Here is a 26,884-nt window from a genome sequence, read left to right on the forward strand (position 1 = left end):
GAATAGAGTCTGACAGGAAATGCTCAGTAAGTATTTGTTCTTCCTGTTGTTTTTGGTATTTGAAAAAGCTATGTACAGGTAATTCCAGGGTATGTGATTCTCATGAGAAAGGAGACAAAGAGAACTGAACTCTACTTCTGAGGTCTTTCACAGTGGGAGGGAGGCTCATAAGTCAAAGTGCTCAGTGTACAAAAAGGCGATAAAAACAAGGAAGCACCATGGTGGGGGGCACACAACACAGGTGAGGAACAAGGGGAAATCTCTAGAAACCATCAATAAGAGAGAAATGTGGGGATGGAGGAAGACATTAAGAAAGGAGCCCATGGAATATAATGTATAGAAATTCTCCATCCCCTCTAAGAGAGTAACTGCAGTCAAGATCTATGATATTATTTAAAACTTTTTAATCAAATTCGTAGTTCATTGTTCTCAGGTATGTTGTGTTTGGATGCTTTTGAAAATGTATGGACAGACAGAAATAGGTCCCAAGGCTGCTGGCAACATTTAACCCTGCAAAATACTCAGTAGTCCTCAATAAACAGAAACAATTATGACAATGCCAATCACGGCCCATTAAATGTGTTGTTTTGACTGCCTCCCCATTATACTCTGTCCTGCCCATCTCTGCACGCCCAGAACCTAAACCTCTCTGTGATGATAGGTGCTTAATCCATATTTGTTGAATGGATTATCTGAAGGATTAGGGGGATGATGGGTAGAGAGACGGACAGGATGAATGCTCAGATTGTTCACCTTTGTGGAGAAACACCCTAGAATGATCCGTCAGAGAAGGCAAAACGTATGCGATGGTGGGTCTGCATTTCCCCTCTCTAGGCCCCCCTGTTAGTATCTGGGAGGCCTCACTGGGGCCTTGGACTCACCAATAGGCAGTAGAATCATTAAAAGCCCAGGTTTTAGAAACAGATGGCCTGTGTTCAAATTCTGGCTCCACCCAAAGCTGATCTCACAACAAAGTTAACGATGTGAAGACTCAGGACCCCTCACTGACAGCCTCTTTCAAGGGCCTGCATTTCCTACTGGTAAGTTTGTATTCTGTTCCTGAAAGAGGTTCTCAATATTACAAAACAAAGCTTTCAGAGTCCAGACAATCTGGATCTAAAGTTGGCTCCACCAGCTGCTGGCTGTGTGACTTGGGCTCAATTTATTTATCTGCTATTTGTAAAATGGGATAAAACTAGAAACTTCATGGGGTTGTTGTGACAATTAAGTGGGTTAATATATGTGAGCTATTTAGCACAATGCCATGCACATAGTATGTGCTCAATGTGTGTTGACTTCTATAACCCCCTTTTTTGGTCACCCCTTAACTTCCTTTTTCATGAATCCTGTCAGGCCCTGGGTTACCTTTCTCTTTGCAAATTTAGCCTGTGGCAAGCTTCTCCCGAATCCTTAATCCTTTCCCTGTGCACCTGAGCACATCTGCTACCAGCCTCCTGAGTTGTTTACAATCTGATTTTATTGACCTCTATCCGGTTTCTTAAACCTACTAGACTTGGTCATTACTTAAAGGACATGACAATTTTGGTTTCATTTTTTTCCCTTTAGGAGCCATCTGCTAGATTGGTTTTCTAAGCAAGAACATGGGGACGAAGATAATGTATCCTAAAACTTTTGTCATAAATAACATTTTGAAAACACTCATACATACCATCTGCAGAACTGCGGTAGCTACTTAGATTCTATCTTGCCCATGAAATATTGATCTTTTCAGATATTTTCAGCCCCATGAATACTAATACCTCTGTGTCAACTGTGGACCAGAGTTGGGACATATGGACTTTTGCCTGATGTATTTGCCCAGTTCCTGATTTTAAGCTAAATCCAGTGAAAATGTATAAGGTAACACACTGCTGCAAGGTTTGCCTGGTATTGTTCATCTCTGCCCTGATCTTCCATGCAGTTTGGGTGCTGAGAAAACGAGATTGTGATGATTAACTGGCTTAATGGCTCTCAAACCACATCACTTTCTAAGATAAATATACATTGTTGTTTAAATCAGAATTACTAACCAATTGTCTGTAAACATTCAAATCAGGCTAACATAGCCAGGAGCCCTGTAATCAAACATACCTGATGGAGTGAAAGGCAGATTATGGTCATTCACACTGGCCCTTAAGCCATCCTCACCATGTTCCATTATTCCGTGGCCATCATTTTTCATGACATCTTTGACCAAGATGTGACTATCACTATCACTTAAAAAAAAATTTTTTTAATGAAAATAGAGGTAAATATCATTATGCAGTACCTTTCAAAATTATGTTCAATAGGCAATAATCTGTCTTATATCTCAGGACTTCACCACATATTTAAGTGACACTGAAACATCCTGAAGCCCAGCGAAATGGCACTGAGAATTCAGCACGATGTGCCTACACAATGTATCTTCTCTGCTCCTCGTCTGCCCTTCCCATGTGAAATGTCTCCTGTGTCATGGGTTTAGAACCTGATTTCACCCCAAGGTTTCAAATATACTTTTAACCAGTATGAATTCCGACCCTCTCAACACGTATTGTTCCTTTCCAAGCACCAGCTGTATTAGGGTTCTCAAAAGAGAAACAGAACCAATCGGGTGTGTATATATACATATAAAGAGAGAGATTTCTTAAGGAATTGACTCATGTAATTGTAGAGACTGACCAGCTCAAAAGTTGCAGGGCAGGCCAGCACACTGAAGACCCAGGGAAGAGTTCGTGTTGCAGATCAGGTCTGAAGGCATTCTGGAGGCAGTTTCCTCTTCCTTGTGGGACAGCAGTCCTTTCTCTTAAGGCTTTCAACTGATTGGATGAGACCCACCCACAATATGGAGGGTAATCAGCTTTACTCAATGTCTATTGATTTAAAAATACCTTCATAGTGACATCTAGACTGGCATTTAACTGAAAACTAGGTACCAAGGTTTAGCCAGGTTGACATACAAAAATAAACCACTGAACTAGCCATGACCTGCATAGGATGTAAGATTTGTCATGTGCACTGAAGGTTCTAAATATTGTAGTTTCCTGTTGGTCTATGGGAAGGAGAATGTAGATTCAATAATTTCTCTCAACCCATGGTCAGCTGCCCCTTTTGGAGCACTGTCCTTGTTGGGAGTATGGAGGAGGTTAAGTCCTCAAGGATGGAACAGTGCCTTCAAAGGGAATTAAACCTCAGGAAAGGGCTCCTCCTTGATTTTCCCACATGGACACTTCCTGGATTCTTTTGCCTTACTTCTTCATTGATCTCAGCTAGTATGTCCGTCTGAAGGAAATTATCAAGTAAGGAGCGAGTGTGAAGAAAATTACAATGTTGGAGAACATCTATAAAGGAGGTCCACTGTGGCCAGGGTGAGGTGGAATGAACCATTGTATTTGAGTACATGGAACGGAAATAAAGAAGAAAATATGGGATCACATGGGATCACAATAATAGCTGAAATCCTAAGTGAGGAATAGCATAAACAATGTCAAGTTCACAGGAATGAGCAGGGAAATACAGGAGTAGAATGAGCAAGCAGAGTAATTTACAAGGATACATTCAGAAACAGAGGCATATATTTAGACTTTAGTTTGAAATCTGGCTGTAGAAATACACATAGGTAACTCCCAGAACTCTGGTTTTCACTTTCATGCCAGAGAGAATCTTCCTGCGCTGCCATCTGTCACGCAAAGGATAGGAACAAATTCCACAGTGTCATATATCATAGATTAAAGAATAGATTTAATTGAATACAAAAGTATAACAATGCCAGTGTCAGCAAGAGCCAGTCTCCCTCTCATCCACAGGAAGAGAATCCTCTCATTCCAAGGCTAGAGAAAGCTCCTGGATACTGTTTGGGTTCTGTTCTAATGGAGAGAATCCTTCCCATTGTGGGTCTTCCTATGCACCTTGTGCTGTAAGACAAGTACAAGAAAGTGGCTATATGACATAAGCAGAATCTTTGGTGCCAAGGTGTCTGATTTGGGAATGCCAGCTATTTAGAGGAATTGTCTAGGGTTAGAATATTGCCCTGCACTGGGGACTCTGAGGTAGCTGGCGATCTTGGGCATCTGTAGGTCACTGTCATTACCCCTGAAGTTAAGAAGGACTCAACAATCACAAACATCTTCATGTCACCCAGTACTATGGCCTCACTTTTCCATCATTCAGAGCAGCCCGTCTCTAGTTCTGCCCCCAAATGATTGGCGGTGGCCCTTGGGGAAGCCCTGATCACCCTAGCTCTCTAAGAAATCATTTGAACAATATGCCTTCTTGAATTTACTATAAGGAGATCAAGCAAACGTGTCCTAGAGCTGTGACCTCAAATGTGCTACCACAGCTGGTTCTTTGGCTCCAAAGAAGGGATCAGTGACTGAAGCTAAGGCTACATATAGCAGGATAGACAGGCATATAATGATGAGGAGGAAAAACATTTCTGTAAACTAGGGAAGAGCTGGTGTATCTTTTGAGGTCCTGGCCATTCTGAGAAACTCCTATAGTGACAAAATGAGGAGGGCTAAACTAACTCCTCTCTCAGACTAACACCCTAGCTGAATATTGACTTTTTCCATAGGAAAACAAACTTTAGCTCAACAAGGAAAGACCGAGTGGAAAGGGTAATTGCGTGATTGACAACGTGGATCTGCTTGGCAGCTCTCCCACTTCCTTGATCTGCGTATAAAGAGTGTGCTAAGCACCTAGGATCCGACTTCTCTAGGACGCCGTCACATTCTGCCTCCTCCAGCATGCGCTGTCTCCATCTCCTGCTCAGGGCCAGCCCTGCTGCCCTGCTCCTGATTCTCTGCCTGCAGCTGGGGACCAATGAAGCTCAGGAAGACACGTAAGCCAAGCCTTTCTTTTCACAAAAAAAAAAAATCTTTCAAGGAGGGCTCCTCTCCTAGCCTAGAAATCTGCCTATTTCTTCTTGAAAACTTTAGCTTCCCAGAACTCTAGTCCCAGGAGCTGTCATGAACCCCATGCCGAGTCCTACTTCTCTCCTCTTAGGAAGCACCATCAATGCCCCTCATACTTCTACCAGGTGCCTCTACATTGCCCGTGGAAATAAGGCTCCCAGTGTACATATAGGCTGTGATTAACAATTAGTCTTGCTCTAAAGCTTTGATCCACACTCTGTACATAATCAACACCTTTGTTAGACTTCTGCTCTGCAAACTTCACCTTCTCACACCTTTCCCTCAAGAACAGAAGGTTAGCAGGTCTGTGAGTTTAAACAATAGCTTTGGCAGGACTCAGTGAAGGATTAGAGGCCATGGTCACTGATCCTTGGCCCCATGGTCTGAGGTTGAGCTAATCCAGCAGCTTAGACATCCTTCCTATCCTGCAGCCCAAAGATGAAGTCAAGGACCACTCGCCCCTACAAACACTGGGACCTGGGAGCACAGGTTCAGAAGCTAGCTCATCAAGGGAAGATGTTTGACAAAAGCAGGAAAACTGAGGAAAGCAAAATGAAGTAGGAAGGAAGCCAGAGTCTAGGGAAGAGCAGGACCACTTAGGGAGTTTCCTCTATAGGAACAGGGTTTGGAATGCTGGGTTTCTGGACTGTGATTCTGGTGGTACTCCGTCGTAGGGTGACCAGATATCCTGCCCTGGAAGAAACCATCCAGGGTTCTGACAAGCTGGTATAACTGAGACAGGTGCCCCAAGAAACACTGAGTCGGGACAGGTTCGGATACAGGTATCACTCTACTTAGCCCTGAAGGGCAGCAAGTTGTTGAAATAAACTGTGCTAATTAGGGTGACCAGCTACCCCAATTTATCATGGAAATTCTTGGTTTTAACACTGAAAGCCCCTCATCCCAGGAAGCTCCTCACTTCTGGGCAAACTGGGATGATCAGTCACTCCAGCTAAACTGGTCATCCCATCAGTCCCAAACGCATTTACATATGGGATGAATTTCGAAGGCACTTACGTCTTCACACCCCTTCCCTGTGCACTGAGCACCAAAGCAACTGGCACAAGAGAGGGAATCTCTCTGAAATCTCAGGTGCTTTAAGCACTAGAAGTTAAGAAACTGAGTTCCCTCCTGTCCCACCCAAAGGAGTTTTGCCAGGAGTTCCTGGGAAAGAGAAAACTACTCCCCTGGTCCTAAACCCAGTCTTCACTGAAGAGGAACATTTGGCTCTGCTCTTTGCCTCCATTGCCTTTTCCTACCAGATTGTGATGCGTGGCCTGAATGGAGAGTGGTATCTAAAGTTCTCAAATGTGGCCATGTGTCCAAATCCCCACAGAGTTAAAGAAATACAAATTCCTAGGCACCACCAGGAACCAAAGGAGGAGGATCTTCAAGAATGGTCCTAGGACTCCTCCAGTCCACTGAGATGTTTATGGTTTAATGTGATTCTGTTGATATGAAATTTTCTACTAATGATGACTTGAGCCCTCCCACTCAGTGGACAATCAGCAGAACCTGTAAGATTTTATTAGGAAATGATGTATGGTATTGTACTTTTCTTCTTTTTCTTTATTTTTTATCAATGGAAGGAAAGAAAATGCTCAGTTTTAAATAAAGAATCCAAGTTGCTTTACTAAGCAAAACGAATCTGTACCGAAGTACCTAAAATCAAAAGTTCAGGAGATTCTGATGCTCAGTAGCTGATCCGCCTCCGTCCTCTTCTTCCCCGTCCACCCCCTGTGCTCCCTCCGCCCTGCTCATTGCCACCCCTCTGTCCTGTGAACTGATCTCTGATCTTTGCCCTGCTTCTCTCTTCCCAAAACCAGTCGAAAGGCGATAATAATGGATGTGGAGCTGCCCAAAAAGGCAACGGCAAATGAAGAGGTCACTGTGATTCTTAGAGCTGCCACACAATTCAGAGAATGTATGGTGGTAAGTAGAGGCCTGGGAGACCCAAACTTGAAAGAAATCTTTAATTTCTTAATTACGAGTACAGTGAGGTGAACCTCTCACTTTAACACTGCGTATTATAATTTACAGTTCAATGAATCCCAATCCTCATATTCCCAATTCTCACATGTGCCCCTGGAGCCTCAGGAGGATCGTGGGAGCTCAGGGCTGACTACTATTCTCATTTTACAGACGAAGGAACCCTGATCCGGAGAAGTGTCAGGAGGGAGGAGAAGGAAGGATGGGTGACGAGAAAAGCACAGTTAAGAGGGAGAAGAGAGAAAAAGTGTAAGAGCTGGGGCAGGATTCGTAAGAGTTCCTCCAGGGTACTGGGGATAAGTGTTTGAGGTGAAGGGAGAAGGGTTCTCAGAATGAAAAACCGCAACCCTCTCCAGCAGGTGGAGGCAGGTGGGGAGAAGAGATACGGGCAGACCGTGAAACTCCTCTTCTGGAAGCTCCCAACAGTGCTGGCTCTTACCTGACTCATCCTCTGCTTTTTGGCTCTGTCATCAGAAGCTGACCCTTGTTCCAGCCTCCCCTCTCTGATAAGGAAACCACACTCTCCTCCTCCCTTTCTTCCAGTTCAGCAGTTGTGGGAGGGAGGCCCAACCCTGACCTAGATCAGATCTCAAATAATAATGTACATAAGACTCGCTCTTGTCTGACTGCTCTGGGCCACGTGGAAAGGGACCCGTGCGGACTGAACCCACGGAAACTCTCCCCCCGGGAAGAGTGTGTCCTTCTGCACATCTCAGATACTGTCCCAGACACACGATCTGCCCCTTGTTGGCCACCCCGGTTCCAGGGCCAAGACCCACGCATCTCTCCCACCTCCTCTTCCTACAGCATGAGCTTCCTAACTTAAATGATATTTAAAGACAACGACTAAACAAAAAACAAAATTGGAAGCATGAGGATTGCTATTGATTAAACTACGTTCTAGAAATGGCCCCACACCTGTAAGAGGAAGATTTCTGATCACTGAGCAAAGAATAACACAGCTGCTTTGTCAAGGTTTTCTGTTTACAGTCCAAGAATATGAACTATGTATGTTAATTTGGGGTGGGAGGGAGAATCACAATTTTTCAATTTTGTGTTTTGTTTGTCATAACCACAGATGAAAAAAGGAATGAGAACGTGGGCGTAAAAGTTTTGTGATAATGGTAGTTTCTGGTGGTGATAGATAAGAAAAGCCTATTTTCACTCCCGAGAAAGTGACAGGTGTAAAAAAATGTGTTGAATCAACAAAGCAACATGAGATGTAATGCTGTGCTGCTGTGATTAATAAGACTATGTTTTAAGAACAATGCTAGTACAATAAAATAGAGATCTTTTTAAAATCTACCTACTAATTACCAAAAATCACAAAGGTTAAGAGGAGTTCAGCTGGGGTTTGGTCACGGTCTGGCAATACAGCCTGGCGTTGTCTTTCACACCCAAGCAGCCAGGCTGTGATCACAGGCCAGTTCCTTAAAGCCCTGGCTGGGGAACCAAGGCACTCTGCTCCCCGGCTCCCCAGATGAACCCCCACCCCGGGATGAGCTCCCCGGGCCCTGTGACCTCTTCCCTCCCAAGCCCCAGACCCACCCTGCTAAAGCAGGAATTCGAGGACACAATGACAGAAAATTTCTGACCTAGACCTAAGCTCCCAAAATGATACTCCAGAAGAGGACCCCCTTTGTCTCTGGCCCACCTCCAACCCCACTTTTCACCCACTAAGGATGTCTTCCTCCTCCTCCACCCTTTCTTGTCTTTCTCTCCCTTCTCCATCCCCAGTCTAACACTGGATCCTCTCCCCCCAGATTAAATCTTACCTCAAAAGCAACGTTTCGATTGAAGGTGCTTTTAACTATCAATACACCAGCTGCCTCTGTGAAGATTATCCAAGAACCTTCTACTGGGACTTTCAAGCCAACAGTAAGTATAGGAGTCATCCAAAGGAAGAATTATCCACCAGGGAGGGAAACCAGAAAGAAATGCGGCTCCAGATCTGAATCAGAAGCTCAGGGTGGACATGCAGAGGGGGAGGGAGGGAAGCAGAGGTGCAGAGAACACAGGGACTATGCCCAGGTTCAAAGGGTGAGGGGTTTGTGAGGAAAGCTACTAAAGGAGGTATCTTTGCAAATGATTTGGGGAAACTGAACCTCACTGGGGAGGTGCCCGATTCTAGTAGAAAAGTTAGGGAATTGGGAGTTAGGGTGTTACCAGAGATGATCTTTGTCCTTCCTTGTCTCTTTTAGGCACCGCAAAAATAACAACAGTGATCGATGTTGTTCGAGTACTGAATATCTGCCCCCAGGATAAGGCGGTGATACCCATTGAAGCAAACCGCTTTTCTGTCACTAAGACCTTGACCATTGGCTGATTTTAATGGAAGTCTTTGTCTCTTGGCATCCACCCCCGCCCAGGTGGTTTCCTCCAAGGAAAGTTGGCTGGGGTATCTGCTATGGTCTGTAAAATAAACTTCTCATCAGCTTCTCTGTGTTCTGCTATGTCTTCCCTCCAAAATCTAACCCAGAGGAGCCTCAGAATAGCCAGAATCTTTAGAACTTTGTTCTTCCAGAGGGCCTTTACTCAGTTTATGGGTTCTCACTGTCCATAAGGAGGGAGAGAAGAAGAAACAGAGAAGAGAGGGGTCACTCTCCCAGATAGGGTGGCCCTAAAGTTCACAGCAATCGAGGGGCAGAGCCTGGATAGCACCCAAGGTTCCCGACTCCCTGGTCCTCCAGATCCCAGGAGATGGGAGTCACCCTGCGCACAGCAGAGTCAGGGGCCGAGTCTGAGTCCGAGGGTCCCCGGAATAAACAACAGTATTCTATTCTATTCAGTTGCTTCTTTTCAACCAGTGAAAAATGATGGACTAAGTGATGTTTGGGCACATTGTGCTGCATGGGAGGCATAAGAAGCTGAAAAGCAGAAGCGGCCCAGAGGTGCTCCACCAAAGAGGGCCAGAGAGCGCTTCCTGAGACAAGGGGCACAAAGTGGGCAGAGGGCATTTGGGCAGATAGAATTGCAGCTGCCAAGAGCCCAAACCATGAAACAGCAACACAAGTTCAGGGCAGGTAAGCACTCTGATATTGGGCAGGCATTCAGGGCAAGCCAGGAAGGCTGGAAAGGATGCTGACAAGGAGACGGGAACAAAATCAGTGTCTCCGGACAAGAACGTAGGACCATATCCTCTGATCCTAAATGCGTATCCAAGTCCAGAGCAGGGAAACACAATCATTGAGAAAGATCACTTGATACATTAATTCGAATAGTAGCCATGATTCAATGATTATATGCTTAACGTGTGTGAAAAATGAGCTAAATATTTTTATTTACATGCTTTATCACATGCCCTATTAAAAACAACCACAAGCCATATATATATATATACACATATATATATGAATATTAGTCATGAGAAAGAAGGAAATCCTGCCATTTGCAACAACAAAGAAGAAACTTGAAGGCATTATACTAAGTGAAATAAGTCAGACAGAGAAAGAAAAATATCACATCTCATTTATATGTAAAATGTGAACTCAGGGAGCAGGACAGACGGCAAGGTAGGAAGGTTGGGCTCGCTTCTCCCAGGGACACACCGAAATTACTACATATAAAGAAACCATCTCTGAGAACGACCTGAAGACTAGCAGAAAAGATTTTCCACAACTAAAGATAAAAGGGAAAAGCCACACTGAGATGGATAGGAGCGGCGGAGACGCAGTCTGGCTGGGACCCTCTCCCCCCGCCCTGCGGACCCGTAGGCGGAAAGGCTATCACAGCCTGGGAGGTCTTACCCATGGAGCAAGAGCTTCAGACACCGCATCAGGCTCCCCAGCACAGGGGACCTGTGCCAGGAAGATAAGCTCCCCTAGCATCTGGCTTTGAAACCAGTTGTGCTGATGCCTGGGAGAGACAGAGGGCTGTGGGAAACTGAGAATCTGCTCTTAAAGGGCACCTGCCAAAACTCACTCCCCTCCAAGTCCTAGTGCAGAAGCAGCAGCTTGAACAGCTCCTGGGTCGTACCTGAAGGAGATTCCTTGACTAATTTTTAAGGCATGTGCCAGAGCAGCGGGGATCTGCTGGAACTTTCTCTGGGTCCAGAGAAGCCGGCAGGCACCACTTTGACCATCTTTTTGTTTGTGTTTGTTTTTTGTACCTCACACTCTACCTGGCCGGCCCAGCACTGATGGCACGTTTCTGACTCTTGCCATCTAACTGACTAGCACTGCTTTGCCCCACCCTGGGCTCACCAGCAGACTCAGCAGAGCTGGCGCTCCTCCAGAACAGCCCTCCGACCACACCAGTCCCAGCCGGCATCTTCAGCCAGCAGCAGAGCCCCTCCAAGGTAACCCCTGCAAGACCTGGCAGCCACTTCAGACCTGCACCAGAGCCCCTCCAAAGCAGCTGGCCACCCTGACAGTTCCAGCAGGCACCCTCAGCCAATGCTGGAGACCCTCCAAAGCAGGCCTGTGCCCCACCAATCCCAGAAAGCATCCTTGGCCAGCACCAGAGCCCCTCCAAAGTGACGCCCTGCACCTCCAGCACAGACGGGTACCCTCAGCTGGCACCAGAGGTCCTCTAAGGCAGTCATCCATCCCACCATACTCAGCAGACACCCTCAGTTAACAACAGAGCCCCTACAAAGTGGCCCCCTGGTCTGCCAATCTTGACAGGCATCCTCCGTTGGCACCAGCATCTCCCCAAAGCAGCCCACAACAGTTGCTGCCAAGCCTTGTAGCCAGCTACACCAGGGGCCAGCCCTGCAGACCCTGCACACCTGAATAAAGCACAGCTCAGCCACAGCAGGAAGGCACACACAGCCCACACGGGGGATGCTCCTAGAGTGGTGCCTGGCTCTGGTGACCAGGGGGACACTGTGCTACTGAGCCTCAAAGGACACTTTTCTACACAAAGCCACTCTTTCAAGACTAAGAATTGTAGCTGATCGCCTAATACATAGGAACAAACACAGAGAGTTAGGCAAAATGAGGAGACAAAGGAATATATTCCAAATAAAAGAACAGGACAAAACCTCAGGAAAAGAACAAAACTAAACAAAGATGATCCAACTTCCAGGTAAAGAATTCAAAGTAATGGTCATAAATTTGCTCATTCACCAAACTTAGAAGAATAAAGTGAGAAGTTCAACAAAGAGATAGAAAATATAAAAAAGAACCAATCAGAGCTGAAGAATATAACAACAGAAATAAACACACTACAGGGAATCAATGGCAGATTAGATGATGCAGAAGGTATTAGTAACCTGGAAGACAGACTAGTGGAAATCCCTCAATCAGAAGAGCAAAAAGAAAAAAAAAACCAAAAATGAAGACAGTTTAAGGGACTTCTGGGACAACCTCAAATGTACTAACATTTTCCTTACAGGGGGTCCCAGAAAGAGAAGAGAGCTGAGAAAGGGACAGAAGACCTATTTGAAAGAAGAATGGCTAAAAACTTCTCTAACCTGGCAAAGGAAACAGATATTCAAACATTCAAATCCAGGAAACAGAGTATCCCAAACAAGATGAGCCCAAAGAAGTCCACACGAAGGCACATTGTAATTAAAATGTCAAACGTTAAAGAGAGAATCTTAAAAGCAGTAAGAGAAAAACAAATAGTTACATAGTGAGGAATTCCCGTAAGACTAGCAGCTGACTTTCCAATAGAAACTTTACAGGACAGACAGGGAGTGTTATGACATATTCAAAGTACTGAAAGGAAAAACTTAGAACCAAGAATACTCTGTCTGGCAAGGTTATCATTCAGAACTGAAGGAAAAATAAAGTTTCCCAGACAAGCCAAATATATTCCAAGCAATGTTCTAGGTGAGAAAAGTCAACATGCTATTAATCTGTACCCTAAATGATTATCCTCAGGTGACTCTCATTGAGAATTATCATTATTTTCAGAGCAGATCTTGGATCTATACTCCTAAGATATTAGGAATACGTCTAATTCCTGCACCAAGTATAGCCACATTACTGTGGAAGTGGTTCAAAATAATGCTAACCCAATCAGTCCGTTGCTTCCCAACAACTGCAATAATCTGAGGCTGTTAATTTAAAGAAAAGGAAAGCAAACTATAATACCAGTCATTTAAAGAAATGATTTGGTGGTTGGACTCTTTGGCTAATCCTATGCGTTACTATCATTTGTATCGATCGTCTATGCAAACATGACAAGGTTCTGGCTCATTCACTGTTTAATTTTATTTAATTATGTATAATCTTGAAGATGGAACCACCTTTTTAGTCTTACTTCCCATGCCATAAGAAATAATGGTTACATATTATTAATTACTTAGATTAATTAACTCTGGAATCAAGATCCTCACTAGGTAAGGCTAAATACTACATACACTTGAGAGAAGAAACATGGCTTAGGTAACTTTGCTCCACGTCTGCAGCATATCTGGTTTTCAATGAATGTCGAGCTGAATGAGTGAATGAATGAATGAATCTATATATCAATGAATGAAGAGGTGAGCAGATCTCTGAAAGAAGATGGATCTGTGAGTCAATACTATGTGCCACCAGATACAGTTTTCAAGCTCACTGGAATATAGCTACTGATATATCTATTGAGATTCCTTCAGCACAGATGTTGGGCTTTTTAAAACATTATTAGACTCAGATAGTAGTCTTAGTTTTCTACTGCTACCCTAACAAATTCTCAAAAACGCAGGGCTTAAAATAACACAAATTTATTAGCTTATAGTTCTGTGGGTCAAATCTTGAACACATATCTCACTGCACTAAAATTCAAGACACCAGGAGGACTGTGTTCCTTTCTAGAGGATCTAGGGGAGAATCCACTTCCTCATTCATTTCTGTTGTTGGCAGAATTCACACAGGCCCCTCCATCTCAGAACCACATCAAGCCACAAATATAAGAACTAGAACCTGAACCAGGATATTATCCTTCTCTCTCTGCCTCTCCCTCCCTCCACAGAGCCAGGAATAGTTCTCAGCTCTTAAGGACTCATGTGGTTAAATTGGGCCCACCCAGATAACCCAGAATAATCTCCCCACCTCAAGTTCCACAATCTTAATTACATCTGCAAAGTCCCTTTTTCCATGCAGGGTAACATATTCACAGGTTCCTGGGACTAGAGCCTGGAAATCTTGAAGGATCCATTATTCTGCATGTCATAGATGGGTAATAAAGAGTGTCACAGAAGTGAGGAGGAAGTTGGACCACATGACTTTTTCCCAAGAATTCACCATACTGTTTATCTCACTATAGCTTCTATTCTCATGCAAAGCGAATAACCCAGGAAGCAACTATTTCCTCATCTGTTGTGGGATTATTGCATTTTTCCGTGAACTATCACAGACCTCTCTTTGCCCTTGGTTTTTGCCATTATACAGATAAGCCTATTTTTGCTCTCATTATTAGAAACTTTGCCTTAGTTTTAGATATTTAGATTGAGAAAATCCACAATGCTGATTTTTTTTTCCTCAGAGTGAGCTTTCCTGGCAGAGCAGATCTTCTGATTTACTTGAGCCTGTCCCCAAAATGCTTCGTATAACTTCCTTTACCTCTAGCAGTTTGTTTATACGTAAACAACTTCAAACACTTTGGCATTTGACATTTTCTTGTCCCAAATTAGAGACTGTGTCTATATTCTAAAAACAAAGCGAAAGGAAGAAACTGAATTTTCTTTTAGTTAATCCAAAATAAACGATGTAATTTACTTTCCTAGTCATGATTGCCAAGTCAATAGGTTTTCATACTTTTATAATAAAATTTAAGGCCGTCAAGTGTTTCTAAACATAATAGATGCCCAATAAATATTTGTGTTTAACTGTGTGAATTAATTAAGATGTACAGATGGGTAACAATGAGTAGATGATTGGATTTTTTAAAGATCATAGTTCTGCTACAGAACTGGTAACAGCTGGTATCAGCCTGTGTTATCATTTTGCTTCCTGTATCTCTTAGCCAGACATTTTCCACTTCAGGGGAAAGTTTACTGAGCAGATGCAATAGGAACAATCTATGAGGGAAATTTGGTTTTTGAAAGTCATTCTTGTAATAAAACGCACTTACTCATTTTGGAAGGGCAGCATGAAATAGCGCTTGGAAATGGGCAGCTCTGAAAAGAGCAAGTCAACTTACTGGTTTGGGTTAATAAAGGGCAATGTCAGAAATACAGGAAAGACGAAAACAAATAAAATCTAAAATATGAAGTTTACTATGAGAGAGAAATTTTTCATAAATCCAAGAGGTAAAACCAGTAGGGATGGAGCAAGGATTTCTGGATTAATTAATGATAACTGATAGACTAAAAATAGTTTCATAAGAAGAGATGATTAGTGATGACTCATTCCAGGGTGAATGGTCAAGGACAAGAAAAATGGATACATGGGAAACTTCCAGAAGAATTTATAAGGAACTGATTACTGTGACCATCTGTTGGCTGTGAGGTGAAGAAATTGAGGTATAAATGACTTCTATTTTTCAAGTTATATTTTTCTGTTCTTTGAATTTATGTCAAAATAAAGTTGCCCCCAAAAAAGAAGCAAGTGAAAATTCTAGAAATAAAATTATAATAAATGAAATTAAGAACCCAATGAACAGGTTTAATAGCAACTTTGACACATATAAGGAGACAATTAGTGAAACTGAAAGTAAATTAGAAAAAAAATTATAATGAATTACAGAGAAAAGAAAGATAGATAACACAAAAAAGAAAATAAGAGACAAATGGGATATGGTGAAGAGAGGTAGAATGTTTATAATAAGTGTCTCAGAAGGAGAAGTGACAATGAATGCAAAAGAAGTAACATTTAAAGATTTACTGGTTTAGAATTTTCCAAAACTGACAAGAGACATAAAATCAGAAAAGCAAAAGAACTAAAATGTGAGTCAGGATGAAATGTAAAGAAAATCACGTTTAGCACATTACAGTGTGTGCCTACTGAGAACCAGAGACAAAGAGAGTATTTTAAGCATAATCAGAGGGGAAAAGCCATTTTACCTTCAAGTGGCCAACCATAAAAATAATAACTAATTTGAAAAGAGAAGTAACAGAAGCCAGAAGAAAATGGTTTAATATTTTCAAAGTTCTAAAAGAGAAGCTGCCGATCCAGAAATGTTATATATACGGACAAAAATGTATTTAAATAGAGAGAGCTTTAAAGAAAAAGTATTTTTAAGTTATTTACTTGAACTGATACAATATTTGAACTCAGTGGTTTTTACATTTTTCCATTTTCTTCATTCCTCACCTTATTTATCAAGAACTGATTTACAAGGGTTTAAAACTCTTAAATCTTACAAAAATTCTTAAGGTAAACAGTAGGGGAGAAAGCAGCAACCTCAGTTGAACCAAGAAAATGTGCACTTCAAAATGTACTACTTCAAAAATAGTAGGTTTTTTTTAAAAGAACATTAAAATATTGCTTTGAATCAGCTATTTCTGTCTTGGAACAGGTTGCTAAAACTAACTTCAGAAGGCACAGCCAAAAGTCTAGTTGAAAGAAAAAAAAAAGAATATATATATCTCACCTAAGTATATCAAGAGATTTCACTCCTAATAAGAACAATGAAAACTTAAACTATACTGGGATAATATTTTCACCTATCTAACTGACAAACTATCAAAAGACATAACACTCTCTGTTGGTGAGACTTGGTGGTGGGGGGGAGGCCTCCTCAGACATCTCTTGATGTGCAATAATAGTATTCCACTATGGAGACCAGTTCTGCAATGCCCATCAAGTTTACAAATGTATTTCTCTTTGATCCAGCAATTCTATTTCTTGGAATTCATCCTACAGATAAACCTAAAGAATGCCAAATGATCAATGGAAAGTGTTATTCATTACAACACTATTTGCAATAGTAAAAGTTTGGGAAGTATCATATTGTTTACCAGTAAAAAAAAAAAAAACTGATTAAATAAATTATGGTTCATATACACAACTAAATACCCAGCTTTAGACAGACTGAAGGTAGTCTTACGCGCGATATTGAAAGCTCTCCAGATCATAGTGTTAAATAAAAACAGTGAGGCAGAGACAGTACACGATAAATTCTCTGTCAGAAGATTAGGTACACGATACAATTCATTGTCTGAGAAAGCACTGGCTTAAAGAAACACTAGGATACACAATTCTAGTAAAAGTGACTCCCTAGGGAGTATGGAGGAGGCTGAGTGAGCTGAGGCCTTAAGCGTCAGTGTTCATCCTTTATGTAATTTTGGTTTTTTTCACTATGAGAATATATATTTAATTGAAAAATAACTAAATTAATGGAAGGAAGGGGGGAAAGAGAAAGAAATTTAATGAGTTTTGAGAAAACAGAGATGAAAGGCAGAGCGACCCAGGAAGAGAAGACCTGCTGCACAGCACGGGGAGCTTGAGAGCTGCCCCTCCCAATCCACAGACGATACTGCATGAAATTGAGATGAACAGATGAAAGCAACCTCCCCAGGCTTGCTCTAGCCTTACGGCGTCTCAAGGTCCTGTTTAGTTCCAGCACTCTGGTTCTCTCAGATATTCTATAGGGGTAAGAGTTCAGCATTCTCAGCTCATTCACTCTTGGACGTCAACTCCCAATCTGATGCCAGAACCCTCAGCTCTTCCCTGGTTCGCCCATTTGGATGGTAGACGGGAAATTCCATGAGTTCCTTAGTCACCCTAACTCTCTAAGTGGTTCTTCAGACTATGTCCGCTTCTGCAGATAATTGGAGATAATCACAAAGGTCCCTCAAAGATGGGATCTGACATCTGTCCCCACAACTGAATTCCCTTCAAGTGTTGGGATAACCGGACAGCTGCATGTACATCAATGAAATTAGAACACTCCTTCATACCATGCACAAAAATAAACTCAAAATAGCTTAAAGACCTAAATTTAAGACAAGACATGATAAACCTCCTAGAAGAAAACATAGACAAAACATTCTCCGACATAAATCTTAACAATGTTCTCCTAGGGCAGTCTACCCAAGCAATAGAAATAAAAGCAAAAATTAACAAATGGGACCTAATTAAACTTACAAGCTTTTACCCAGGCAAGGAAATCATAAGCAAAACAAGAAGACAACCTACAGAATGGGAGAAAATATTTGCAAATGATGCAACTGACAAAGGCTTAATTTCCCGAATATATTAACAGCTCATACAACTTAATAAGAAAAAAAATAAACAACCCAATCCAAAAATGGGCAGAGGACCTAAACAAGCAATTCTCCAGTGAAGACATACAAATGGCCAACAGGCACAGGAAAAAATACTTAATATCATGAATTATCAGAGAAATGCAAATCAAAACTACAGTGAGGTACCACCTCACAACAGTCAGAATGGCCATCATTCAAAAGTCTACAAACAATAAATACTGGAGAGAGTGTGGAGAAAAGGGAACCCTCCTGCACTGTTGGTGGGAATGTAATTTGGTGTAACCATTACAGAAAAAAGTATGGAGAGTCCTTAAAAAACTAAAAATAGACTTACCATATGATCTAGCAATCCCACTTCTGGGCATATATCCAGAGGGAACCCTAATTTGAAAATATACATACACCCCAATATTCATAGCAGCACTATATACAATAGCCAAGACATGGAAACAACCTAAATGTCCATTGACAGATGACTAGATAAAGATGTGGTATATTTATACAATGGAATACTACTCTGCCATAAAAAAGAATAAAATAATGCCATTTGCTGCAACATGGATGGAACTAGATATCATCATTCTAAGTGAAGTAAGTCAGAAAGAGAAAGAAAAATACCATATGATATCACTCATAAGTGGAATCTGAAAAAAAGAGAAAAGAAGACACTAATGAACTCATCCAAAAAACAGAAACAGACTCACAGACATAGTAAAAATCTTATAGTTACCAGGGGGTAAGGGAGTGGGGAGGGATTAAATTTGACAATTCAAGATTTGCAAATGTTAGCCACTATATATAAAAATCAATTAAAATTTTTTCTTCTGTATAGCACAGGAAACTATATTCAATATCTTGTAATAGCCTTTAATGAAAAAGAATATGAAAACGAATACATGTATGTATATGCATGACTGGGACATTGTGCTGTGCACCAGAAACTGCCACACTGCAACTGATTGTACTTCAATTTAAAAAGAAAGAAAAAAAGAAAGTAAGACTTAGAAAATGATGCTCTTTACAACAGTTAAGATCTATCCTTATGATCCAGGAAACTTCTAACCTAACATTGAGAAACAAGGGGAAGTGATCCAATTTATTCCTTCCTCTCTCTACCAGAATTTAAAATTCCAGCTAAATGTTGACATTTCCCACAAAGAAACAAACAAGGTGGCAATGAGGGAAATCCCAAGGTATGACAGTTTTGGCTGAGTGAACCTGCCCAAACAGCTCCAGGGTCCACCTGCTACCATTATAAAGAGTTATCCTGGTCCCTGTGAGCACACAGTCCTCTTGTGTGTGAGTATCAAATTCCTCCAACATGCGTGCTCTTCAGCTTCTGCTCAAGACCAGCCCTGCTGCCCTGCTCCTGATTCTCTGCCTGAGACTGGGGACTGGTGCAGCTCAAGAACTGCCGTAAGTCGTCTCTTTTCCTTCCCTACAGAAGATCTTCCAGGCAGGACACTTTTCCCAACCCAGAAACCCACGTTCTGAACCTAGAGACTATTTTCCTGCCCTAAGAGGATCCATCCCGGGAGTCCTCACTGTTTGTGTCTCTTGGTCTCACTCTTCCCTATTCAGAACCTATTGTGGAGGCTACTGAATCCGTGACGTACAGCTCTTTTGTGTTATAACTCAGTTTTCTACCCTGAGTTTATAATTCTCATCCTTTTCCCCTAAAAGAGAAGCAGAAGCAGGAATGTGATCTTGGTCAATAGCTATGGGACAAGCTTTAGATAAGATGCCCGAGCTACACGAGGGGGGCTATGGCCCTGACCCTACCAGCATACAAGGTTGTGCTCATCCACCAACTCAGATGATCCCTGTGACTTTATTAGAAACAGTGCTCACCTTCTTAAGATCTGCCTCATACCTTGGAGCTCAGAGTCTCCAAGATCTGAGCATGTTTCTCTAATCAAGCAAAGGTAGAAAAATGCTCCTGGACCCTGCCTTTCCCTGGACCTGTTCCTGTAAGCAAGTCCATGACGTGATAAAGATGGTCTCCAGTTCTACCATTATCCTTGTGAGTGGAGAGGCATTGAAGGGGGACCATGAGTTCCAGAAGGAAGTCAGGCGTTCTCTGGGAGACACGGACACAGAGCAGAAAGAATATGGAGAAAGGAGTATCTAGCAGATGGGAATGGAGCCATACGGATTTTGGTGAAGGGGTACCTGCCAAGCCCGAAGATTTCTCTAAGGAGAAGAGAGGCAAAGAGGGTAAGGGCTATGTTCGGGGTAAACTGGGAGTCAACCCCTTTAGGTTAACTAACTAGTACTAGCTTCCCTTCAGCTCAGGCCCAAGGAGCAGTGAGTTGATGAACAGAGCTGAGCTAATTTGATCATCATACTAAACCTTAATTCATGAAGCAGTTTCTCAAATTCTTAGGGCTACGTATCCTTCCACCAGCTCTACTAGTGTCCAAAAAAGAGCTTCCCTGGATTCTGAAATGATTCCACAAGAAAAATGGGATGGAAGGGAGAGCATCCCAGGCTAACGCAGACCATGCAATCAAATCACTTCCTGCCCAAAACAGAACCGGGGAGATTTAGCCAGGAATCTGTGATGAAGGAAAAGCAGATCTTCCAGCCCGGTTCTCTGCCCTCATTTAGCTGACAAAATATATGACCTCCTTCACTCTAGCCTCCACTTGCCTCTTCTTATCCGGATAGGACACACAGAGCCCTCAGGTGTGTGTCATGCAAAGGGGGTTCTTCCAAGTGATGACACTGATGCTTCCGTGTCTTCCCCACTCCTTGCATCCCATGACTCTCTCTGCCTCTCCTGACTCCGTCTTCCCTCCCAGGTTACCTCAGTCCTGGACTGTTATCTGACTTTGAGTGTCTCCCTCTTTTGCCATATCTAGACCAAACATAATCTCAGCGAACCTGACAATTATTCCAAATGGAGTCCCGACGAACTATCTGGTAACATTCTCAGTTACAAATCACGAGACTCCATGCGTGGTGGTAAGTGAAGAATTGGGGGTTATGGCAAATGGGGAAAGAGAAGAGAAATAGCGTAATAAGTAACTTCAGCAGTCATTACTGATGTGATGTGAAACAACAGCTTACAAATAAGTCACCTATAAATGCTTCTGCATACATTAGCCTTGAAGCTCAGAGAAGCTCTGTGAGGAACGTGTGTATTGTTATTTCCATTTTAAAGATGGAGAAGTGGTGATATGGAGGAGATAAGTGAGCAGAGGTTTTAATCACGTCAGGACTCTTCACTTCATCAGGGGAGGGGAGAAGAGACAAAAGTGGTGAGAATGGGGATAAAAACAAAGATGGGTAAGACTGAGTGACAGTGATCGGAGAGCTTTGCTGGAATTGAGCCATCCGCCCTCCTGCCACCAGCTCATGCAGTGATGAGGTTGAGCCAGGGAGACCCCACTCCATAGGCCATGGCAGATGTCAGAGAAGCTGCAAGAATGTGGTAATCCTCATCTCCCTCTCATTTGGGAAATTTACCATCAGACAAGAATTGGGCTTTCTCAGTCGCTGCTTCCATTACCTTTCCCTGCTGTGTTCATGCAGCCTTCAGAACCTCAATACCACCTACTTCACTATCTTTTATTTCAATCCCCAGTTCCTTCGAGACCTCCTTAGGGTTTTTAGAGAACAGATGCAAACAGAAGGGAAAGCTGCAAAGTTACCAAACACCCTAAGAAAAATACAGATAGTATCTGATGTTTATTCAAATATATTAGATGCTAGAAATGCTTTTGAGAAGTCCCCTTTCCAGAGATCTTCTTTGATGCTATTTCAGGAAGGTCCTGATACTTTCTCTTCTCAGGTCTGGCTTCAGCAGATTTCTTCTCCTCTCTGAGAATCTCAGTCATTACTTACATCTTCTACCTAATTAAACATTTTATAAGTCTGTTCGCTGAGGAAAACGGGCACTAAGTAGTAGTTGGACAAGTGCTTTCAGATTCCACGTGTGTTTATTTGTACAATAAACATGGCACTTCACATTTATGAAGATCTTTATTATCCACAAAGCACAAAAACTCAAGAACTCACACAGATTAGACAGGTAAGTATCAATACTTCGATCTTAGAGAGGTAAAAGAGCTCAGAGGGATAAATACCATGTCACAAAGCTGGAAAGCAGGATACTTGGGACATTAAACCCTGTTTTGTTTGTTTGCTGGCTTTTTTTTTTTTTTTTTTTTGTCCCACCACATCAGAGTAGACCAAGATAACCCTCTTGGTTCACAGAGAAGTTATTTAAATCATTTCCTATGTACTCCAATTTTGGAACTTCAGTCCAGAACTAAAGACAGTCCAACAATAGTGACCCCTTGACTCTTCTGCTGCTAAAAATAGAAAACTTAAGAATCCATTTCACAGGACAGTTGATGAGTGAAATGCTAATCAGATGCTCACAGATGTGTTAACTCCCACTCCAGAGACACCTTCAAACCAAACTTCTAGACTTTGTCATTCACCACTCCCAAAAAAACATCTTTTTAACAATGCAGGTTAAATTTGAACACGACAGATGAAGAGAATCACAAAAAAGCTGGCTAAAGTCGAGCACGGCGCTAAATGTGTTAAGGGGTGATGGTTAAGGCGAAACCCCTGGTACCCCCTTCCTGTGGTGACCTGAAACATGTTTATTTTGCTTAATTCTTACTCCGAGCCTGCCTTAACCAGATCTATTCTCTTTAATCCTTCCCCACCTTCTTGTCAGATTAAAACCGCCATCCAGGCCACCCCAAACGTTGTGTTTCCTTCTGGTAATTTTGCTTACACCAGCTGTCTGTGTAGTACAAGAAACTTCTTCTGGGACATACAAACGTTTGGTAAGCAAACATACCTCCTACTGGAGCATTAATGGCAGATAAGGGGGAATGTTAGGAGAGGTCAAACCGAAAAGGGGAAGCCAAGACATGGCAGGAAGCAAAAGGAATAAGGCACTGGAGTAAGAATGAAACGCAAGATGTAGAGGAAGTCTGGGCAAGGGGTTCAACGTCGGGGGGGGGATCAGGGGGTGACAGCTGTGCCTTGTACACGAGGCTGGGAAATGGAGCCAAGGGTCAGACACAGGAAGAGGCGGGATAAGACGGTGCGGGAATGGAGCCTGGGGGAGAGGGCCAGAAGGGCGGTGGAGTGGAATCCAACTGCCTGACACAGCTTCGCTTCTCCTCTCCAGAAAATGCGACCATAATAGGGTTGGCTCAAGTTGTGTCCGAGGAGAACATATGCCCTCCTGATGTGGCACTGTACCCCGTCACTGGTGACAAAGTCTTTGTTGTGGACAATGTCAACGTAACACCCTGATCTGGAAAGTCTGCTGTCTCTGAGTTTGTGGGCATCTGTGTAGACTGTAAAATAAACTCCCTACTGGCTTCTCAATGTCCTATCTGTGTTCTTCCCCCAAAATGTAGTGCTGAATCTGCTCAGACACCCCGGGTCCTAAAGCACCAGTCTTTCAACAAACTTTCTTAGATATGATATGTGAGCATTCACTCCCTAGCAAATGAGGAGAGAGAGAAGACAGGAATTCTCCCACCATTTAACCCAGGAAGGAAAAGGTCCAAAGAGAGAATTGTCCCCAGGGCTAAAATTGAGGGCAGAATTGAACAAAGATTCCAAGTGCACCTCCTGTTTTAGTCCAATTACCTCCCACCCAAAAGCTCAACTAATCTGAAGTCCTAAAATTAGTACATCCTGCTCCTCTCTGATGGGGAGCAAGGAAAAGACCCACAGCATCTCAGACTTGCTGGGCTCCTAACCACGACGTTCCTTTCCTGTGCCCATGCTCTTGTGTTTCCTCACAGTGAGACAAAACTCAGACAGCTGGGCAATAACAACTGTTAGTGGGGAGGGAGGGGTCACGGGGCCATCCAGCACTGCTAGCAGGGAGGGTATAAATAGGTGCAACCACCTGGAGAACCGTCTGACATGTCTCAATCGAGTTACTTCTGTATGCGCCTTACGACCCAGCACTCCCACAACTAGAAGTGATGATAAGAGAGGCCACTGCGACCCCTGGGCTCCTAGGCCAGTCTACTGTAACTGTCAAGGACAAAGCACCGCTGAATAGCCATTGTTTCAAAATAGGTGCCACATCTTGAAGGGCATCACCATAACCCTCAAGAGTATGATCCCCAACTTATCTCCTTCGCTGCTCATTTATGAGGTTTTTTCCTGCGTGCTATATGGCCAGAAGTTTCCTGATGATGCAATTAATGGAAAGCCAATAAGCTCCTTGATCATGTGTCCATTATGGCAACACTTTCATTAAAAAAAAAAAAAAAGACTCGATTGATCTAAGGAGATAGAAGTCAGACACTCTGTGAGCTCTCAGGTGGTGATGCTGACCAAGACACTACAGGCAGGAGAGAGAGATTCACCCCTAGAATAGGTATCAACCTCAATAAAGAAAGATACTGCCCCCGTCAAGAATCAAAAGGGTTCAGTGCAATCATTATTCTATCAAATGTTCTCCTTGAGAGACGGTACCCTGCTGAGGTCTCAGTATGAGTCCCTGTTGTTGAAAGGCTGGCAGCTGCAATATCTAAATCACTTCAGGTAAGAGAAGCATCAGAGTATCAATCACCACCTCATTAGCCATCACACAGGCACTGAGGAGCCGAGGACAGGAGCTGGCTGACATCCAGAGAACCAGTCATCCTGTCCCCTAACTGCTCAACACTTCCTCTGTGTCAAACACTCTTATGGGCACAGACATTCTGTGTTCACATCCATTGGTTCTTTCAAATGGCTCTTCTCCAGACCTCCTGAGTCAAATATTCCACGCTTGTCCCTGACCAACCAGCCAAGAGATTTGCCACTGCTCAAGAGTCCATGTCTATCTTTACCTCATCACTTTTCCTTTCACACAAAATGAGTGACCCGGTATACTGCTTGTGGCTCCACCCACTGACAGTATGATCCCTCAGCTGTGTTTTTCTAAAGAACTCCTGAGTGAAGTTTTAGCTGGACAACAGGCTACCTTTAGCTCGCAAAAACAAGTTGGGCTATCTAATCTGTGAGCCACACCTGCGTGTTATTTTTTCCCTCCAAAATCTAGACATAGGAACTCCCCTACTCGTGAGGCTGCAGGTCCAATCTAAAGTGTATCTGAAGTAGTTGACAGGGGTACAAACCACCTTTTTCTATATTGTAAGCCACCTGGACCAAGCTGGGTCCAACCCCAGCTGTGCTATTTTCATTGTATGATGGATTGCTGCTACACCCACCCAAATATATAATTTGTGGGTCTGCCAATGCCTAAGTCATAATGGGAAACTCTGGTCCCCTAGCTTCTCAGTGTTTCATGGTCAGGTACTGGGTTTCCATAACGCTCATGTGTACCTGTTCAAAAAAAATTGTCTTCTGCTGCAGATGGTGTAGCCTTGCTCCAGAATCCTCTTCCCCGACGCTCACCAGACCACACTCAGAGTCCTTAATGACCTTATTTAACCTGAATCGCCTCCTTAGAGGCCTTCTCTCCAATACAGTCACTTGAGGGGAGGGATGTAGGGCATCAGTATATTAATCTGGAGGGGGCACAACTGAGTCATAGCAAGACAGCTCATGCCAAAGTTTGAACCTGTTACAGAAGTCTGGTTTTGCTCTGGATACCACTCAAAACTGGCATCTTTTTGAGTTATCCAAAAATGTAATATGTCATTTCCAAGTCTAGTAAATGCTGCCTCCAAAATCCAAGGTCTTCCAAGCACTGTGCCACTTGTCCAGTGGTAAGTTGTTCAAGGTACAATGACTTCATCTTTACCTTTACCTTGGAAAAGACACGCCAACATGCCCCAGACCACTAAACCCCTAAAAACTTCACTGATGTGGCAGTCTCCTAAATATCTGTATTGGTCACATATCTTACTAGAACACCTAGAATGCTTGCCACTCCCTGCTCACCAGGACCAATTAACACAATATCATCAATATATGGACCAGCATTCTGTGCTAGGAAATGTCAGGATGACCAAGGTACCCGCATTATAGCAGACAGTAGGACGCTAATAGAATTCCGGAGTAAAAGCGTGAATGTGTATGGCTGTCCATCCAGGTAAAGATAAACTGCTCTTGGTCTTTTTTTCTGACAGGAAAAAACAATTAGCATTAGTCATTTCAATAGCCACAACCCAAGTGCCAGAGATGATGCTTATCTGTCCTGCAGTGATACCACATCTGACATTGCAGCTGTCACCGGAGCTCTGTTTTTAAAGTTTACAGTAGCCCACAATGGCCTATTTTCATCCGTTTGATTTCGCATAAACCAGACTTCTGAAGTTGGAGAGCTATAACTCAGCCCATTGCCCAGCATCCTTTAATTCTCTAAGGGGACCCTTGTCCCTCCCATTCCACTAGAATGAATTGCGACTAATCTTAGCTGGGGGATACAGTTTCACAGGATCTGACTTGGCCTTTCCAGTCGTAACAGTGCTTTCTCCACAGGTCAGGGAACCAGTGTGAAGGTTCCGGACCTGCTTATTGTATTTATCCAATTTTGCATTTAGGGGCCAGAGAAATGACACAAGATTAAAAAAACAAACATGTTCACTGTGAGATGGACTTAGGGCAGGACCCCATTTATCATCTGGCTTCCACAGACCCCACTCTATTATGGAAACCATGATGGTGTTTTGGAGAAGTCTCAGCTCAGAACCTGCATCCAATATTCCTCAGTCCCCAGATACAGTTATACTGGTAAATGGCCATACGTCCCTCTGGAGAAAAACTGAGGGAATATACACTACAAACACACGCTGTGGTGTTGTAGGGGAAGGTCCTTCCTCAAGGAGACCCAGTCTCTTTTCAAGCAGGAGGCTCTGCTTGGGAGAACTAACCCCAGTCTGGAAACTAGATGAAAGATTGTGATTTTTCCATTACATTTGCCAACATCAGGCTTCCGCTTATTCAATCAAGAATGTTTTGGATATGTAAGTTA

At 42.9% G+C, this 26,884-nt stretch overlaps 3 protein-coding genes across 3 annotated transcripts in view; 2 read left to right on the plus strand and 1 right to left on the minus strand.

Moving 5' to 3' along the window:
• The window catches only part of KEL (Kell metallo-endopeptidase (Kell blood group)), a 167,016-nt gene that overhangs the window by 104,649 nt on the left and 35,483 nt on the right, over positions 1-26,884 (minus strand). The window lies entirely within an intron of this gene.
• Positions 4,665-9,320, plus strand: PIP (prolactin induced protein). Its single transcript, XM_032483551.1, has 4 exons — positions 4,665-4,819; positions 6,719-6,824; positions 8,645-8,759; positions 9,083-9,320. The coding sequence occupies exons 1-4, from the start codon at positions 4,725-4,727 to the stop codon at positions 9,205-9,207; spliced, it is 441 nt and encodes a 146-aa protein (XP_032339442.1). The 5' UTR covers positions 4,665-4,724; the 3' UTR covers positions 9,208-9,320.
• LOC106728443 (prolactin-inducible protein homolog) lies at positions 19,224-23,325 on the plus strand. Its single transcript, XM_014559852.2, has 4 exons — positions 19,224-19,380; positions 20,829-20,931; positions 22,661-22,772; positions 23,123-23,325. Exons 1-4 carry the CDS (start codon positions 19,286-19,288, stop codon positions 23,248-23,250), a joined length of 438 nt encoding a protein of 145 aa, XP_014415338.1. The 5' UTR covers positions 19,224-19,285; the 3' UTR covers positions 23,251-23,325.

The sequence above is a fragment of the Camelus ferus genome, chromosome 7 (genome assembly GCF_009834535.1).
Source record: "Camelus ferus isolate YT-003-E chromosome 7, BCGSAC_Cfer_1.0, whole genome shotgun sequence".
Classification (NCBI taxonomy): domain Eukaryota; kingdom Metazoa; phylum Chordata; class Mammalia; order Artiodactyla; family Camelidae; genus Camelus; species Camelus ferus.

Coding starts and splice junctions, on each gene's coding strand:
- PIP (XM_032483551.1), top strand. CDS start 4,725: ATGCGCTGTCTCCATCTCCTGCTCAGGGCCAGCCCTGCTGCCCTGCTC. Junction 6,825..8,644: donor AATTCAGAGAATGTATGGTG/GTAAGTAGAGGC, acceptor CTCTCCCCCCAG/ATTAAATCTTACCTCAAAAG. Junction 8,760..9,082: donor CTGGGACTTTCAAGCCAACA/GTAAGTATAGGA, acceptor TGTCTCTTTTAG/GCACCGCAAAAATAACAACA.
- LOC106728443 (XM_014559852.2), top strand. CDS start 19,286: ATGCGTGCTCTTCAGCTTCTGCTCAAGACCAGCCCTGCTGCCCTGCTC. Junction 20,932..22,660: donor ACGAGACTCCATGCGTGGTG/GTAAGTGAAGAA, acceptor CCTTCTTGTCAG/ATTAAAACCGCCATCCAGGC. Junction 22,773..23,122: donor CTGGGACATACAAACGTTTG/GTAAGCAAACAT, acceptor TCTCCTCTCCAG/AAAATGCGACCATAATAGGG.